The sequence below is a fragment of the Sus scrofa genome, chromosome 10 (genome assembly GCF_000003025.6).
Source record: "Sus scrofa isolate TJ Tabasco breed Duroc chromosome 10, Sscrofa11.1, whole genome shotgun sequence".
In the NCBI taxonomy this organism is placed as follows: Eukaryota; Metazoa; Chordata; class Mammalia; order Artiodactyla; family Suidae; genus Sus; species Sus scrofa.
The window spans coordinates 50,348,631-50,365,377 of record NC_010452.4 but is presented as its reverse complement, the minus strand read 5'-3'; the positions used below and the strand labels follow the sequence as shown (position 1 = coordinate 50,365,377).

At 39.6% G+C, this 16,747-nt stretch overlaps 1 protein-coding gene and 1 long non-coding RNA gene across 3 annotated transcripts in view; one reads left to right on the top strand and one right to left on the bottom strand.

Annotated features, from left to right (window-relative positions):
• Positions 6 to 3,774, top strand: LOC102166393. The gene is made up of 3 exons (XR_002336360.1): positions 6 to 532; positions 2,547 to 2,638; positions 3,119 to 3,774. It is a non-coding gene; the product is annotated as an uncharacterized LOC102166393 (long non-coding RNA).
• The window catches only part of ENKUR (enkurin, TRPC channel interacting protein), a 53,815-nt gene continuing 38,134 nt past the window's right edge, over positions 1,067 to 16,747 (bottom strand). The window contains exons 5-6 of one of the 2 annotated variants that reach the window (XR_002336356.1): positions 14,893 to 15,041; positions 1,067 to 1,134 (exon numbers count right to left, since the gene is read on the bottom strand). Coding sequence is in view for 1 of the 2 variants with exons in the window: in XM_021064913.1 (XP_020920572.1) it covers positions 14,955 to 15,041 (87 nt within the window). In the remaining variant the exon portion in view is untranslated. Of the gene's footprint in view, positions 1,135 to 12,745; positions 15,042 to 16,747 lie in introns of those variants that run through there. The other variant, XM_021064913.1, reaches the window with a different exon arrangement.

Genomic DNA, 16,747 nt, shown 5'->3' with positions numbered 1-16,747 from the left:
ACCACTTTTGTAAGAACAAACGGTCAAATTTTGATTTTCTCAGGCTGCAGTTTAGAGCTGCCGATTAAAAAGCCTCCCTTGAATCTTTTGTTAATTCAACCCTGATCCCAGCCTTCCCCCGACTGAGGGTCCCGGTTCTTTGTCCATTCCTCAAGGGCCCTACTTTCCCTTTATATGTATTCATCGCCTGGTTTCTGCAAGCTCGCCTCATCCTTTGCAGCTCTGCTCTGGTGGGAAGCCCCGAGCTGAGGGCGGGTCTCCGACTCGGACCTCTATTTTGTTCATCTGTGGGTTCTGGCACAAGGCAGGGAGTGGAATGCTGATTTGCTTGATTCCAGGGGGAAATGGTTATCAATCAGTTAATGTCGCCCTGGGTTGCAAAAACCAGACGTGGCTGTGCTCAGCCCTGTTTGTCGTTACCCTGTCGGAAGTGACAGCACGGGAAAGGCGGGCAGCTCCTTGGATCGCTGAAACTAGGCGCTGTGCTTGCAGATTGGCTCCCATAAACCGAGTGAAAGTGTTTCTTGCACAGGTAAACGTTTTCTCTCAGTAACTGTCAGATGTCCTTGTCTGGGGCAATTTCTATAGTCTCACTCATCTCTTTTCTCACAGGTGAGGGGCCATCTGCTATTTTCATTGCTAAAGACTGAGCCCAGGAAGCATCTTCACAACCTGAGTTCCAGGAACTGAAAACTGATGATCAAACTTTAGGGTTCAGAAGACTCTTGGGTAGCCAGCCACTTCCCTACTCCGCACATTCTGGTGGAGAAGCTGTGTGTTCAGACTCAGAAGTCTGTGCTGCTAAGGCACCCAAGAGAATGAGGCAGAGGTTGCCAACCATGCCTTAAAGATGCAAATTCACATTTACCCATAAGAGCTCAGAGTGTACACTGGGTCTTAAGGAACACAAAAGTTACAAATGTCAAAGTTACAGGTGTAGTTGCTCTATAGAAGTCAAAAAGCAACAACGGTGGGAACTGTGGGAAATGATAGATACATCTTCTTTCCTTAGACTGTTAATATAATGTAAAACCAATAGGTTCACAATGAATAAAAACGCACTTACTTGAATGACAACAGGAACCTTATGAATGCACAGTCAAGAACATCCTATAGAGATCCATATAGGGCATCCTATAAAGCAAACAATGATGCACAAATCATTTAAGTTTAATTCATTTTATCTTTTTATATATTCATAGCATTTTGTGTGATCTAATTATCCTTCTGTAATTTGGACAGCATTAATGTAATACAGTATATATTTGATGTCACAAATAGCATTTGCAAGAACCAATACCCAAGAATAAAAACTCATGTGTCCAGGCTTCACTCTCAATCTTGCGTATGAGGACTTAAAGGCAAAAATTCTTTTTAAATCTGAAATTTCTGTTACATGTCTAGTGCAGTGGCTTTAGTCTAGGATTTGGATTTTTCTAGTAATAATCCATATGACTTTAGCCAGTGAGGCTAAGCCAGTTACATCAGTTAAGATGCCATTAATATTAATGGCAAGTTTGAAAGTTAAGGCCTGGAAAGAGCAATTAAAAGATGGACAGACCATCATCGCGTTAAGGTTGAACTGTTTAAAAACAAACTCCCCATGATCTATAGAAATCTATTTTGTTCCTGATGATTAAAATTCTCTCAGCAACCAAAAAAAAGGGGGCCTCAATTTTCTCATCAATAAGAGGGACAGTACAGTTCTGCTCTACTGCATATAAAGATGAGATTAAGATGAGAAAACATGCAAGAGAATACTTTGAAAAATGCTATAAAACCGTAAGGTGTTATTAATGTGAGATGCTGTGACAATATATGACCAAATGTTTGTAAAGTTATCTTATGGGAAAATGACAGGATAATTGCCTTTTTAAGATAGGTTTAGGGTGACCAATCAGGGACAGTTATAATCTAGGGATAAGGTGGGACTGGTATGAGAATGGAATCAGTAAAAAGATAAAATTATTCACATAGTGGAATCTCCCATTAAAAAGGATATGTTAGCTCAGATTTTGCCTTTTTGATACGCCATTGAGGATAAAGACATATATCTTTACAAAGTTAATAACCAGTAAATAATGCTTGTATTTTCTATCATTCTCTTGATCTCCTTTTAGTTGGAGTTTCCCACAGTTTAAATTCTGAAATTATCTAGTGTCACTACCATGGTGAAAACACAAACATTTATGTCTAGACTTTGGTCCTGAAAGTATATACTAACTTTTGACAGTTTGGTAGAACTTTTGCCAATATTAATCTGTTACTGAAGGAGTGATTCAATCTATATATTGAGTTATTCAGAGCCAGTCATTCCACCGAGTGACTGATTGGCAATCCAGCAGGGCATTTTTTTTTTTTTTTTGAGTCCTGAAACATGAAGATAAACAAAAAAATGCTCAGCCTGGGAATTATGTTGAAATATATAAACATGTGAAACTCGGTGACTCAGATTGTTAGTCACACAGTCACTGGTTAGAGTCTGGATGAAATCCATTGTGAACAAACGCCAGTAATAATGATGATGATATTTTGATTTTTCTTAGTGCTGAACAAAACCCTTTGCAAATGTTACAAGTACAAGAAAAGAAAGAAAGAAAGAAAAAAAGAGGCAAGATACTTTCATTCCGATTTCAGGGTAAGTAAGAATCCCACTATTTTTGAGGCATTTTTTTCCCCTCTATATAAATACAGGAAAAAGTATAGTTGCAAATAATTACAACACAAAACAACTTAAGCAAAAGCCTAATCAGTATTCGGTTAGCATAATAAGCCCTCTTTCCTGGCCTCTTGTGTGAAGCAGACTGGATCCAATGTGTTACTCTTACAGTAAAAGAAACAATGGCTCCATAGCAAATCCTACAAAGAAACCCAGGAGCTACATTTGGAATTATGTTTTGCACTATTACACTTTCCTTGGTAATTAACCTTCTGCTGAAGAACACAAGGAGGGTAAATTTAAGTCTTTTCTTTTGCAATAATGTCAGGCATGAGGAATATCATCGACAGTATGTGTTGGGCTGCTGGAGAGATATCCCCCAACTATCTCCCCATCTGACCGGAACAGGAATTGGAGAGCTTCAGAGTAAAGGAATAATGTGTCCATGTGTTCCTCCAGATCTCAGAGTCCTGGCAGCCGACCTCAAGTCTCTTGGCCACCATAAAGCAGTCATTGAGAGGACACAGCTGCAGGAAGTAGAGGCTAAGGACTAAATAAATCCACAGGGCTGGAGGCACAAGTCATGTATGTGACCCTAACACAATACCTTGTGGTTGTGAATGAATGGATTAGCATCTCAGGGTGCTGTGACAGCTTATGCAAAATTAATTGGTGCCTCAGCCAGTGTTGAGTTTCTAATGGAAAGATGCCCACTTCAGACATACACAAATACACCAAAGAGACCTCCTTAGTTGATGAAATTTCTGCTGGTATTGTAGGAAGACTAAGGACCAAATGGAATGGGAACTGAGCTGTTTACTCTCTTGGCTGAACATGGGTTCTCTTCAGATCAGAGTGATGTACAACATCCACCGGCCATATCCCAGGACCTGATCCAGTTCTTGCCAGGTTCTGGGTTGTATTTTAGAGTTGAGGTGGGAGTATACAGGATTTGTTTTCCTGTGTCTGTCTTATTTCATCAGGCATACTGTTCTTCAGATGCATCCATGTTGTCATAAAAAGGAGGATTTCCTTCTCTTTTATGGCTGAATAATATACCACTATATACGAAATAAAAAATATATACAATAGAATATATTGTGTATAATATATAAGGGAATACATAATATAAATAATGGATAATATATGATATTGCATTATATATATTACATTTCATTAGATATAGATATAGGTATTTCATATTTTGATAAAGATTGCATTGAATCTATAGGTTGCCTTGGGTAGTTTGAACATTTTAACGATATTAATTCTTCCAATTCATGAACTAGTGATATCTTTCCATTTATTTATGTCTTCTTCAATTTCTTTCATTAATGTCTTATAGTTTTTAGTGTTCACATATTTTTTTCACCTCATTGGTTAAATTTGTTCCTAAATATTTTATTCTTTTTGGTGTTATTTTATGGGATTGTTTTCTTCATTTCTTTTTCAGATAGTCCAGTGTTACTGCATGGAAACATAATTGATTTCTGTATGTCGATTTTGTATCCTGCAACTTCACTGTATTAGCTCTAACAATCTCTTGGTGGTTTTTAGCATTTCCTGTGTATAATATCATGCCATCTACAAAGAGAGACAGTTTTTCTTTCTGAGTTAGGTGGCTGTTATTTCTCTGTCTTACCTACTCTGGCTAAGATGTTCAGCAGTATGTTGAATAGAAGTGGTGAGAGTGGGAACATTTTTCTTGATCTTGGAGGATAAGCTTTCAGGTTTTTACCACTGAGTATGATGTTACTAGTTGTGGGCTTTGTCATATACGGCCTCTATGCATGTTGAGGCACATTCCTTCTATACTTAATTTGTTGAGAGTTTTTTATCAGGAAAGGAGGGTGAACTTTGTCAAATACTTTTTCTCCACCTATTGAGATGATCACATGTTTTTTTTCCTTTATCCTGCAAATGGAGTATATCATATTTGACTTGTGTGTATTGAACCATCTTTGCATCTCAGGCATAAACTCACTTGATTGTGATGTATGATCCTTTTAATATGCTGTTGCATTTGGTTTGCTAGTATTTTGCTGAGGATTTTTGATTCTATCTTCATCAGATATACTGGTTTTTAAATTTTTTTGGTACTGTCCTTATTTAGCTTTGGTATGAGGGTAATGCTGGCCTCATAACAAGAGTCTGGAAGTATTTCCATCTCTTTAATTTTTTAGAAGAGTCTGGAAAGGATTGACATTAACTCTTCAGCAAAAGTTTGGTAGAATTTACTACCATGAAATGGTGAAACCATCGGTTGTGGGCTTTTCTTTGTTGGGAGAATTTTTGATTACTGCTTCAACTCCTTACTCATTATTGGATGGTTCAGATTTTCTATTTCTTCATGATTCAATCTTGATAGATATATGTTTCCAGGAATTTATCCATTTCTTCTAAGTTGTCTAATTTGTTGCATATAACTGTTCATAGTAGGCGCCTACGGTCCTTTATACTTTTGTGGTATCAGTTATAATGTCTGCTCTTTCATTTATAATTGCATTTCTATTTTATACAAAATTATTTTATTTATATTAATTTATTCTTTTTTATTGGTTTGTCTAGGTAAAAGTTTGCTAATTTTGTTAATCTTTTCAAAAAACTAACTCATAGTTTTATAGCTCTGTTCTACTGTTTTTCTGGTGTTTCTTTTTTTTTTTGGGGGGGTGCACCTGTGGCATGCAGAAGAAGTTCCTGGGCTACTGATTGAACCTTCACAACAGCAATTACAACACTGGATCCTTAATTGCTAGGTCACCAGGGAACTCCTTCTGGTCTCTTATTTATTTATGTTCTTCCTTGCAATTTCCTTCCTTGTGCTACCTTAAGGCTGTTTGTTCTTTTTGTTGTTGTTGTTCCTGTAAGTGTAAAGTTAGGTTGTTTATTTGAGATCTTTCTTTTTTCTTAATGTAGACATTTATCATTGAAAAATTTCCTCTTAGAACTGATTTTACTGCATCTCATTAGCTTTGGTATGTTTTATTTTCCGTTTTCATTTGTCTCAAGATACTTTTTGACTCCTTCTTTGATCCATTGGTTGTTCAGGGGTGTGTTGTTTAGTGGGATTGCCTCCAGGATTGCAATAAAACAAGACTGGAACTGAGTCATGTGGCAACTGCTGGGTCCGCAGTGGTGTTTGTGATTTTGCCAAGCCTTTTTTACCATGAGCTTAGGTGGGCATGGATCCTGTTTGGTCTCTAAGTAGATGACTCTAGGACCTTGGTCAGTAGGGCTGGTGCTGGGACAAGAGTCCACTTCAGGGTCTGTACTGGGTCTGCAGAGAGCTGGCCTGCTGTCATGTACAGATACAGGGGTGTCTTCTACCAGGTTTCTGGGAGAGATCCTGCTGGATAACTGGTCAGATCCCTGAGCATGCAGGATTACTCTGGACCATGGCTTAGAGTGGCTGGAACTGAGATAAAAGGCTGCTGTATGGTCCACAGCTGGAATTGAAGTCTGCAGGCCTGCTTCCAGGAGCATGGATGGGTATGCCTCCTGCTAGGTTCCTGGGTGAGTCCAGCTGCCCCTGGACCATGGCTAAGCAGGATGGGAGGCATGTCCCCAGTGGCAGGCCCCCTGACTGGTTTGATTACAGATCCGGAAGCAGCCAGGATCAAACCAGTCAGGGGGCCTGCCACTGGGGACATGAAGGACCACGTCTCCTACAAGGTCCTTGGGTGGGCAAGACCTCTGCCATCAGACCAAGGTTGATGGGCCTCTCTCCAGGGTCCCTGACAGACATGTCCCCCTTTGGGTCTCTGAGCAGGATCATTCCTGGCTGAGAGGGACTGGAGCTGGCTCACAAGTCACTTCAGGGTCTACAGCTGGGACTGAGGTTCGTGGGCCAGGTCTCCTCCTGTGTCCCTTGATGGATAATGCTGTTGGCTGGCCCAAACAAGTCCATAGGGAGAAGAGGCTCTTTCTGGGCATAGTTGGGACCACAGTCAGTGGCCTGCTACCTGGGTGTGGGCCTGCCTTCTTAAAATGGCCCTCCTTGGTCTTGGGCTCTACCAGGGTTTCACAACCTCCTACCTGAATCTAAAGTTCCCACCAAGGCACTTTGTCTGAGGATAATTACCAAATTTTTGTTGCTGTGGCAGATACAGGTGGGGGACCTCTCCTTCAGCCATCTTAATGGCCTATAACTTTAAAAAAATTAAAATGTGTTCTTAAATTTTAAAATTAGTATAAATTTAAAATTATTTAAATTGGAAAACATAGAAAAATAGAAGTACAGTATAAAGGCATTTTAAACATCGTTGGTCTTCTCCAGTTTTGTGGTTCTGGAAAGTTTATCTTACACAGTGGTGACTAAATGGCTAGTTATAATATCCTGCTTTTATACTTCACACTCTAAATAAAATAAATGTATAACACAAATGTTTTTCCATAGTATAATAAACTCCTTATAAATATCACTTGAAATGGCAATGCCATCATTTACTTAACCATTCCTCAATATTTTTAATTACTTCCAAATTTGTAGAAAATTTTATTTTTATAAAATATATAACTGTTTGTAATAAAAATTATAGGTATTTTAACTATTTCTGTAGGATAAATTCTCTAGAAATGGAATTTCTAAGTTATAGGGTGTAAATATTTTAAGGCTTTTGATATATAGTTCTAAATTTAGCTTGCAATATTAATGTCTTTCTTCAATGGAAAATTATAGTAAATTTCATGGATTTTTAACTGAACATGGATAAAATTTTACTGCAAAAACACTTTGAGGTTTGAGGGAAGGGTATTAGCTAACATATGTTAAAAGCTGAGTAATTGGAACTAATAAGAAAAGTCAGTTTGAATTTGTGACTAATTCTTAACTATAGACTACTTTAAGACAATGTGCTTTTATTGTTGTAGTCCATAAAATAATATCTAGACTAATGAAAAGTTTATGGTACTCGGAGTCTTTGGCTCCCAGTCAGGCAGACTCAGCTTTAAAATCACACTCCACCACCTACCACCTGACCTTGGGCAAGTTTCTTAACTTCTTTGCCTTATTTTCTGCATCTGTTCAATGAAGATAATGTTTGTTCTTACTTCTTAGGGTAATTGTGAGCCTTAAATAAAATCATGTGTTCAGAGTGCCAAGTATCTTTATCTATTATTAAACAAGAATAATTTTCAACGGAATTCCTAGTCAGTTAGAGTTTCTGCACCGATAAACAGATCAGTTAAAAAGTTTTAAATAAATAAACCTATAATCAATGAAGTTTCTTCTGTAAATGAGCTAACATTTTCCATGAAATTATATTTGCTGTATTACCAACTTTATATATATATATAATTTATGTATGTGTGTGTATATATATGTATATATGTTGTATATGTAAAAAAAGCAAGCCATAAGAAAAGCCTTTGTATAATTAATACAAACAGTGATGGATTCTGAGTTAATTAAAAGGTCTATTTTTTTATTTATGGCTTTACTATTTTTTATTTTACATTAGAGAGAAAAAAAGCTTGATTTAATGCTCTTCATGTTTGGAATATGAAGAACAACAATAAAAGCTAACTTCAAAATTAATGAATATACTTCAAATAAGATTCCATCAAAGATAAATACACTGATAATCTCAGTATTTATAACCTACAGCTAAGGGACAAATATAAATGAATCATATAAAAAAATCACTTAATATTTTTTCTAAGTTTCTCTGTAAGGAGCAATTGAGGAAAATTTTCTGGTGAAAAGCTGTCCCCTAGTGCAGAAGTGGGCACTGCATTAGTATGGGGGTGAGGCCAGTTCTGTTTCTACAGGCCATTTTATTTATTTATTTTGGCTGCGCCTATGGCATGTGGAAGTTCCTGGGCCAGGGTTTGAACCTGTGCCACAGCAGCGACCTGGGCTGCTGCAGAGACAGCACCGGATACGTAACCTACTGTACCACAAGGAAACTCCTCTACAGGCTATTTTTGATGCTATTTGGTTACTGTGGTCTGTGGCTTTCTTACTCTAGCACTCACTTTACCTCAAATTCTCCACTGTTTCTTAGCTCAGCAAAACTTTTTTTTTTTTTTTTTTTTTGGTCTTTCTTTAGGGGTGCATCTGCAGCAATATGGAAATTCCCAGGTTAGGGGTTGAACTGAAGCTGTAGCTACTGGCCTAAACTACAGCCACAGCAACATGGGATCCAAGCCGAATCTGCGACCTACACCAAAGCTGATGGCAATGCCAGATCCTTAACCCACTGAGCGAGGCCAGGGATCTAACCTACGTCCTCATGGATATTAGTGAGATTCGTTTCCACTGAGCCATACTGGGAATTCCTCATGATCCATTTGATCTTGAAGCTCAGGCCAATTTCATCATTATCTGAGTTTGTCTCTTGGCTTGAGAAATAACCTTCAGATTCTCTTTGGTTCAAACCAATCCACACAGAGCAAATAATGCTAAAAGTCGAGGAGATGAGAAATTTTCAACAGGTCTTTAAGATCATTTAAAGGAGCAGGAGACCAGAAAAATCTAGTTTAGGAGTTCCCGTCGTGGCGCAGTGGTTAAGGAATCCGACTAGGAACCATGAGGTTGCGGGTTCGATCCCTGCCCTTGCTCAGTGGGTTAACGATCCGGCGTTGCCGTGAGCTGTGGTGTAGGTTGCAGACGCGGCTCGGATCCCGCGTTGCTGTGGCTCTGGCGTAGGCTGGTGGCTACACCTCCGATTCAACCCCTAGCCTGGGAATCTCCATATGCTGCGGGAGCGGCCCAAGAAATAGCAAAAAGACAAATAAAATAAAATAAAATAAAATAAAATGCTTATTTCATTCAAAAAAAAAAAAAAAGAAAAAGAAAAATCTAGTTTGTGTAATAAGACCAAATGCATAACCAGGATATAATTTCTTTCTCACTCTAGGATTGATGTCATTGGCTTTTTATTCATAGGCTTTCAGCATATTCGGCACAATCAGTCACAGAATATACACCCAGGTCACCTTTTACAGAGAATAAAAAAATGAGAGATGACTCAGGCTTCTCTGTGGCTCTGGGGATTTTGCCAAAGCTTAAGTGACACGGACAGACTGTCTCAAAAATCATAAATATCATACCTGAACTCTGTACTCATTACCTTTCTACCTTGATAGTCAAGTCCTATTACCTTTTTTTTTTTTTTCTTTTTCTTTTTGCTTTCTAAGGCCGTACCCGAGGCATATGGAGGTTCCCAGGCTAGGGGTCAAATCAGAGCTACAGCTGCTGGCCAATACCACAGCCACAGAAATGTGGGATCCAAGCCCTGTCTTCGACCTATACCACAGCTCATGGCAATGCCAGATGCTTAACCCACTGAGCAAGGCCAGGGATCGAACCTGCATCCTCATGAATCCTAGTTGGATTCATTCTGCCAAGCCATGACGGGAACTCCGCTATTACCTTTTATATTACGATTTGTTATTGTTGTTGTTGTTGTTACATGTAACCTTTCTACATTCTTTTTCAACATTTCTTTTTTAAGTCTTAGTTTGGGTTTCTGAGTTCTTGCTTTTGGCATACTTCTAGGATTCAATTCAGTTGTCTAATTGAGTAGATTGAGTTTTTAAAAATAGCAGAATTTTAAAGATGATTAATATTGAGAATGATTACTGAAATTGTCATTTGAGCAGTTGTTCTGAAACTATTTGGGTTAATTTGGAACACCTGAAATATGAGTTTCCAATGATTGTTCTTAGAGAGATTAGACATTTTAAAAGGTTTTTTCCAAATCTGCCACATTTTCTTCTTCTTGTTAAAAAAAAAACAAAAAGAAAAAGGAAAACTCTGGCCTAAAATCAAACCATGAAAAATGCTGTAAAACAATATGCAAGCAAAAAAACCCCGAATATCCCGTTTGCCTTAGCATAATGAGAAACATAGAGAAAAAAGGCAGTGGAAACAATTATCTAAGCCCAGTTCATGAACTTGAAGATTAATGGGGAATACAGGGAACATGTTCCCTGTCCACCTGTCCAAAGCTCTAGGCAACACCACTGTACTGAGATTCCCTAGGTTTGGAGGCCCAGAAGGTTTTGCCAGTGGGGGTGCCCAGGTACATAAACTCCCATGCATTTTACCTGCTCTTAGACCAGGATTTCTCAGCCTTAGCAAAAGGACATTTTGGGCCAGTAAGTCTTTTTTGTTATAGCTATTCATTCAGTGCCTTCTATGATGTTTAGCAGCATCCTTGATTTTTACCTACTAGAAGCCAATACCACTCCCAGTTGTGATAATAAAAAAAGCTACAAAAAGTGTTAAATGTCCCTCTGGAGGGGAGGAACGGACAAAATAATTTCCAGTTAGGAATCACTGTCCTAGAGTAACAGATCTTACACTGGTCTCAACTGTTTCTACTTTATTCTGAAGAGATAAAGGAAAAGTTTTGTCTGACAGCCAGAAGACCCACTGCCAATTCATCTATAGCCCTCCCTCTATGGAACAGTGTGAGGGTTTTTTCTTTCTTTCATGGACTAGAAAAACATAACTGAACATAAAACATTGATTATGTTTCAAAAAATAGAAAAACATATATCAAAGTTCAGGTCAAAAAGCAAAACTAAAACTTGGGTTTCTACACTTTCTTTTTTTTTTTTTTTTGCCATTTCTTGGGCCGCTCCCACAGCATATGGAGGTTCCCAGGCTAGGGGTCGAATCGGAGCTGTTGCCGCCAGCCTATGCCAGAGCCACAGCAACAGGGGATCCAAGCCGAGTCTGCAACCTACACCACAGCTCACAGCAACACTGGATCCTTAACCCACTGAGCAAGGCCAGGGATCGAACCCACAACCTCATGGTTCCTAGTCGGATTCGTTAACCACTGAGCCACGACGGGAACTCCCCTCTACACTTTCTTTTTATTATAGACAATCATTTTCCATTTTCTCTTAGTCCTTCAAAATAGGAATTTGAGTTTACAATATTAATAAATTTCTAGGGTTCATTAATATTATTTCCATCTTATATAAAGAAAGGTAAGTTTCAGGGGAGGCTGAGCAGCCTACTTAAGACTGTCCGAAGTATTTATTTTAAATTTGTGAGGCTCATGGCAAAATTCAGAAGTGAGACTGTCTTCTTAGACCTGTCTTTAATACAGAGCCACTCATGCTAGGCTGAGCAAGACACTACGTAGATGAGCCCACCTGCTATGGTGGGCAAACCAAATTAGGAGTCACAGCACTGCAGTCTGTGCCCAGCCTCTGCCACTTACCACGTGACCTTGGGACTCACAACCATGAGAGTCAGTTCCTCCATGTGAAAATGAGGACAGTCATGATTCTCTGATGTGATTATATGTGACCACCTTTGTATTAGGATCACTGTCACTTGTACTATTCTACTTTTCCCCCTTTCCCTTCCCTCCTCTCTGCTGTATCTATTCCTTGCACACACCCAGGCCCACAGGACCACAGCCCACACATACTCGCCCAGCCCTGATTCTAAGTCCAGCACTGCACAGAGCTTGCCAGTATTTATGCAGGCTTTTAGAAAACTAAGATTGTGGAGTTCCCGTTGTGGGGCAATGGAGACGAATCCGACTAGGAACCATGAGGTTGCGGGTTCAATCCCTGGCCTCGCTCAGTGGGTTAAGGATCCCGTGTGGCCGTGACCTGTGGTGTAGGTCGCAGACATGGCTAGGATCCTGTGTTGCTGTGGCTGTGGCATAGGTCAGCAGCTACAGCTCCAGTTAGATCCCTAGCCTGGGAACCTCTGTATGCTGCATGTGCAGCCCTATAGAGACAAAAAGACAAAAAAACAACCAAAAAAAACCCACCAAAAAAACCCAAAAACCCCTACAAAAACTAAGATTGCAAGCTTCATAAATTAACTGAGTGCTCTTTCAATTTCTTACTACTCAAAACAGTTTTGTTAAATTTCCAAATGCTTAGATGTCTATGAGTATAAAAAGTCAGATTCTCTGTGAAAATAATCACCAAAGTCTCAGCAGTGGGGCAGGAGGAAAACAGAGGTCATCTGGTCCAGCGAGGATGCCTGTCCTACAGTCAGGATGATTTTACTGATGGTTACTCAGCACTTTGCAGGCACCCCCACCTCATTCTTGAGAAGTTCTAATTACTGGAAAATTCTGTCTTGCCTGAACCTGTACCTTTGGATTTTTTTTTTTTTTTTTTTTTCTGGAACAACACTGATTGCTTCTCTTTCCTTGTTCACTAATGAGCAACACAGCCATCAGCAAGTCATGGGCTGATACACTTGCTACATTTAAAAACTTGATATGTGACATTATCCAATACAAAATGATGAAACTAATTCTGCAGGTGCATGACCACATGAAACTTAAGTCTCACTTCTGGCATTTTTTAGTGCAGGTTGTATACCTTGGAACACTACGCAACTCCCAGGGATCTGAATCTTCTGATAAAAGGTTTACTATGAGTCTGGACATGAAAACTTTAGAACAAGAGGTCTAACTGGAAGAGACTATGAGTTACCTTTGCTTTTGATTGTGACGGTTTTTGGATACTGACTTCAAAGAGGATGCCTGTAAGAATACTCTGCCCAGAATACGTTTAGATTCGCAGGCTTCCTCTGGAATAAGTGTCAAACATAGTCCAAGGGAAGTATGAATTGGAACCTCCTCCTCATATGTAGAAAATAGTATACGAAACTTGAACATGACTCTTAGACCATTTGCATACTGGCATCTATGCTACCTTTGTAGTTAGAGAAGAAAAATGAAACACGCAAAATTTGTAATACTTAAGTGGCTGGTAGAGACCTATGCAAGTGCTATGTGCGACTTTCTCATTAACTTTGAAAGCAGGTAGACAGTAACACCTTCCAGTTTCCTTCCATTTTTTCTTGCAGTGTCTTAAGGCTTTTTCTGGGCACCTTCTGAGGCACTTTCCAGCACTGACTGAGTAGCCTATGCTTCCAGCCCAGTTCCTGGGGTCCCTTTTCCATTATGCAATCTCATTGTGTTACAGTGTGCCACTCCACTTATACAAGCATTAAAGTGGATGGACTATGGGACAAGAAAGATGCTAGAGATTAAGTGAAATCTTTGTGAGGTGACCGTCATTTACTCTTCAGGTGCCTGAGTGTATGCCTCTTTCATGGGCATCCACACTCTCCCCCATCAGCACTGCTGCTGCCAGTCAGGAATGGTGAGATCTTGAATAATTACCTAACCTCTGTGTCTCGGTTTCCTTAGCACTAGGAGAGGAGGATAATCATACTTGACCATAATCGTAAGGTTATTATGATCCCTGAGTTGCAGTTAAGCCTTTAGAACAATACAGAACTTGGTAACTGCCTTTATTTGTTACCTATTATTACTACTTTAGAAAAGAAAATATGGCAATATCTTTATGGGCTATTCATGGCTTTGAAAAGTCATATAACGCCTCAGCTTTTTGTTGGCCTAATTTAACGAACACATTTACGTGTAATCTTGTGAGGCGAACGTGATAACCACTACGGAAACACAGCATCACTTGTAACCTTGTAATGTACTTGTTCTCACAATGAACAAGACCTGCTGCTTTGCCCACCATCACAAAGATTTTAGATTCTGTGGGTACCAGGTTCAGTTTCCGCCTTCACAAATTCAGAGCTTTTGTCTTCTTTTCTGCAGCGCACACACGTGTGGGTACGCACCACACATGCTTGACAAAGTGGCAGAGGTGGATGCAGCTGGTCTGGACCTCCCATTCCTCTGTCATTATTCTACACAATAAAACCATGTGATTTCTTTCATCATGTGCAGCTGGTACCACCTGGTCTGCCTTTGAGGGATGCCATCCCCAGAAATGATGAAAGCCTTGGGCTCCTGCAAAGGAGAATAACCTCCACGGGGCTAGGGCGTGGAAGATCATGAATGCTATGTCTTTTTTTTTCTTTAGTTAAGTCTTCCTTTTTCTCAATGCATTATTCTTTGCCTAATTTTACATTTGGATTTTGAACAACAACTTTATGAGAGATGTTTCAGCCGTCTCTGATCTGACTCTCCTTTATGCCCTATTTGCATAGTAATGACACCTATAGGTATACATGTATGCAAAATATCTATAAACATATATGTCTGTGTTACACATATATCTCAGCTGACCAAATAATTATGACTTCACGCATCCAAAACTGAAAGAATTAGCTGCAGCCTAAAGATATAAGAAAATATAGTCAAACAAAACATAATTTTTTTCAAGATTTTAACCAGGCTTCTGATATTTCTGGCTATTGGCTGTGTCACCACTGGGACACCAAAAGAGTGAGAAACATTGGTGGAAAATGTTATTACCTGGTAGATTTTTTAAAACCCATGTGCTATCAAGATCTTGGGCTCCCATTCCCTCTTCTTTCTCATCCAAATCCAGGAAGCAGGGCTTTCTCAGGCCCAAGAGGAAGAACTCTGTTTCCTTTGTCTTGGACAACAATCCTTTTCCAGGGCTGACAAACAAGGAAAACAAAGCATAAGCTGAGCCGTTCTGAGGTGCTCCTGCTCATGAGGTGTAAGTCGGCAAAAAGGTGAGGTCTTGCAGAACCAACAGGGCAAAAGCAGGAAAAGCCTTCGATGTCCTCCACCAGCCTCCTCACCCAGATGCTGACACCCCTTCACTCATCAAGCAGCTAGCATTCTTCATAACACCCTTTGCCATCTGAGGTCCCCCAGAGCTGCCGTACCTGGACCTGCCTTGAGTGATGTGACTGCACACCTATGGCTTGTCTCAGTCCCCTAATGCTGTCCTACTCCCTTATGTGCCTTCTGACTCCTTCGGTTGGGTCACTTCTACCTGTTTGGATAATCCAACTGAGAAATACCCGGTAAGACAGGTTGGTGGAATTTCAGACACTGTCACATATGGATGAGGCCTAGGATGTTTGGAAACCCAAAACATCACCTAGGAATCCTGTATCTTACTAAGGGTTGACCTGTACACAGGGACTGCTGCCTTCTTCACTGTAGTCTAGAAGTCATATTTGCTGAGGATGGGGGTTATGTGCTTAAGATACTGTGAACATTTTTCATAATTCCCCTTCTATATGTCTATCACAGGACTGCAGAATCCATAGATATATTTCTATAAGTAAGCTCTGGAGAAAAATTCACACACACAAAAAGGAAGATAAAATGAAAAGGAGACCACGATTCCGTCTTTTTTACCAAATACTAAACATTGTAGTCCTGATGTATTTGTGTCTTTGCTTTAATAAGATCATAGCATAATTTTTTTTTTTTTTAAGGGCCACACCTGCAGCATATGGAAGTTCCCAGGCTAGGGGTCAAATCGGAGCTGTAGCCAACAGCCTACACCACAGCCACAGCAACACAGGATCTGAGCCATGTCTGCGACCTACAACACAACTCATGGCAACACTGGATCGTTAACCCACTGAGTGAGGCCAGGGATTGAACCTGCATCCTCATGGATCCTAGTCAGGTCTGTTAACCTCTGAGCCACAAAGGGAACTCCTTAAGATCATAGTATATAATTTTTAAAGGAAAAAATTCATAGAGGCTAATGAATTTGAAGAAAAAAGATGGAGAAAGTCTTTTGTTTGTAAAAATATAAGAGCCCTTTTCAAAACTGTGGTTTAAGTGCTATCAGTAGTTACAAAAACCCCTGGAACTGATTAATTTTATCATGTGGAATGACATATTAGGCCATTACCGACATTTATCCTTTCTTATCATGAGCACTTTTAGATCATTCCCCAAGGAATTCTAAAATTTTTCTGAGAAACTTCTGCATCATCCTCAACTTGCATTTGCTAAGCTTGATTGCCTTAATAAAAAGAACCTATTCTTTTATATCATTTTTGCATAGCAACATCCCCAACATAGCAAACATGATGATGCATGGAAAATAGAAAGAGTATGAGAGAAATACAGCTGGACAGGGACTGGGCATGTGTTCCCAGAAACCACTGGAGGACTGTGCCGCTCTCCCATGACAGCTGCAGGGGCCAGATCCATCCATGGTTCTCATTTCCTCAAGCTCTTCCTTAGCAATTCTTACAAACACAGTTTTATTTTATTCTGAAATCAGGTGGAAGTGGGGAACAATCAATGTTTATTGAAGGGGGAAAAATCTTTTCAAGATGATGTGTATTCCCATAAGGACGGATTGCATATTTTAGAAGTACAGTAAGTA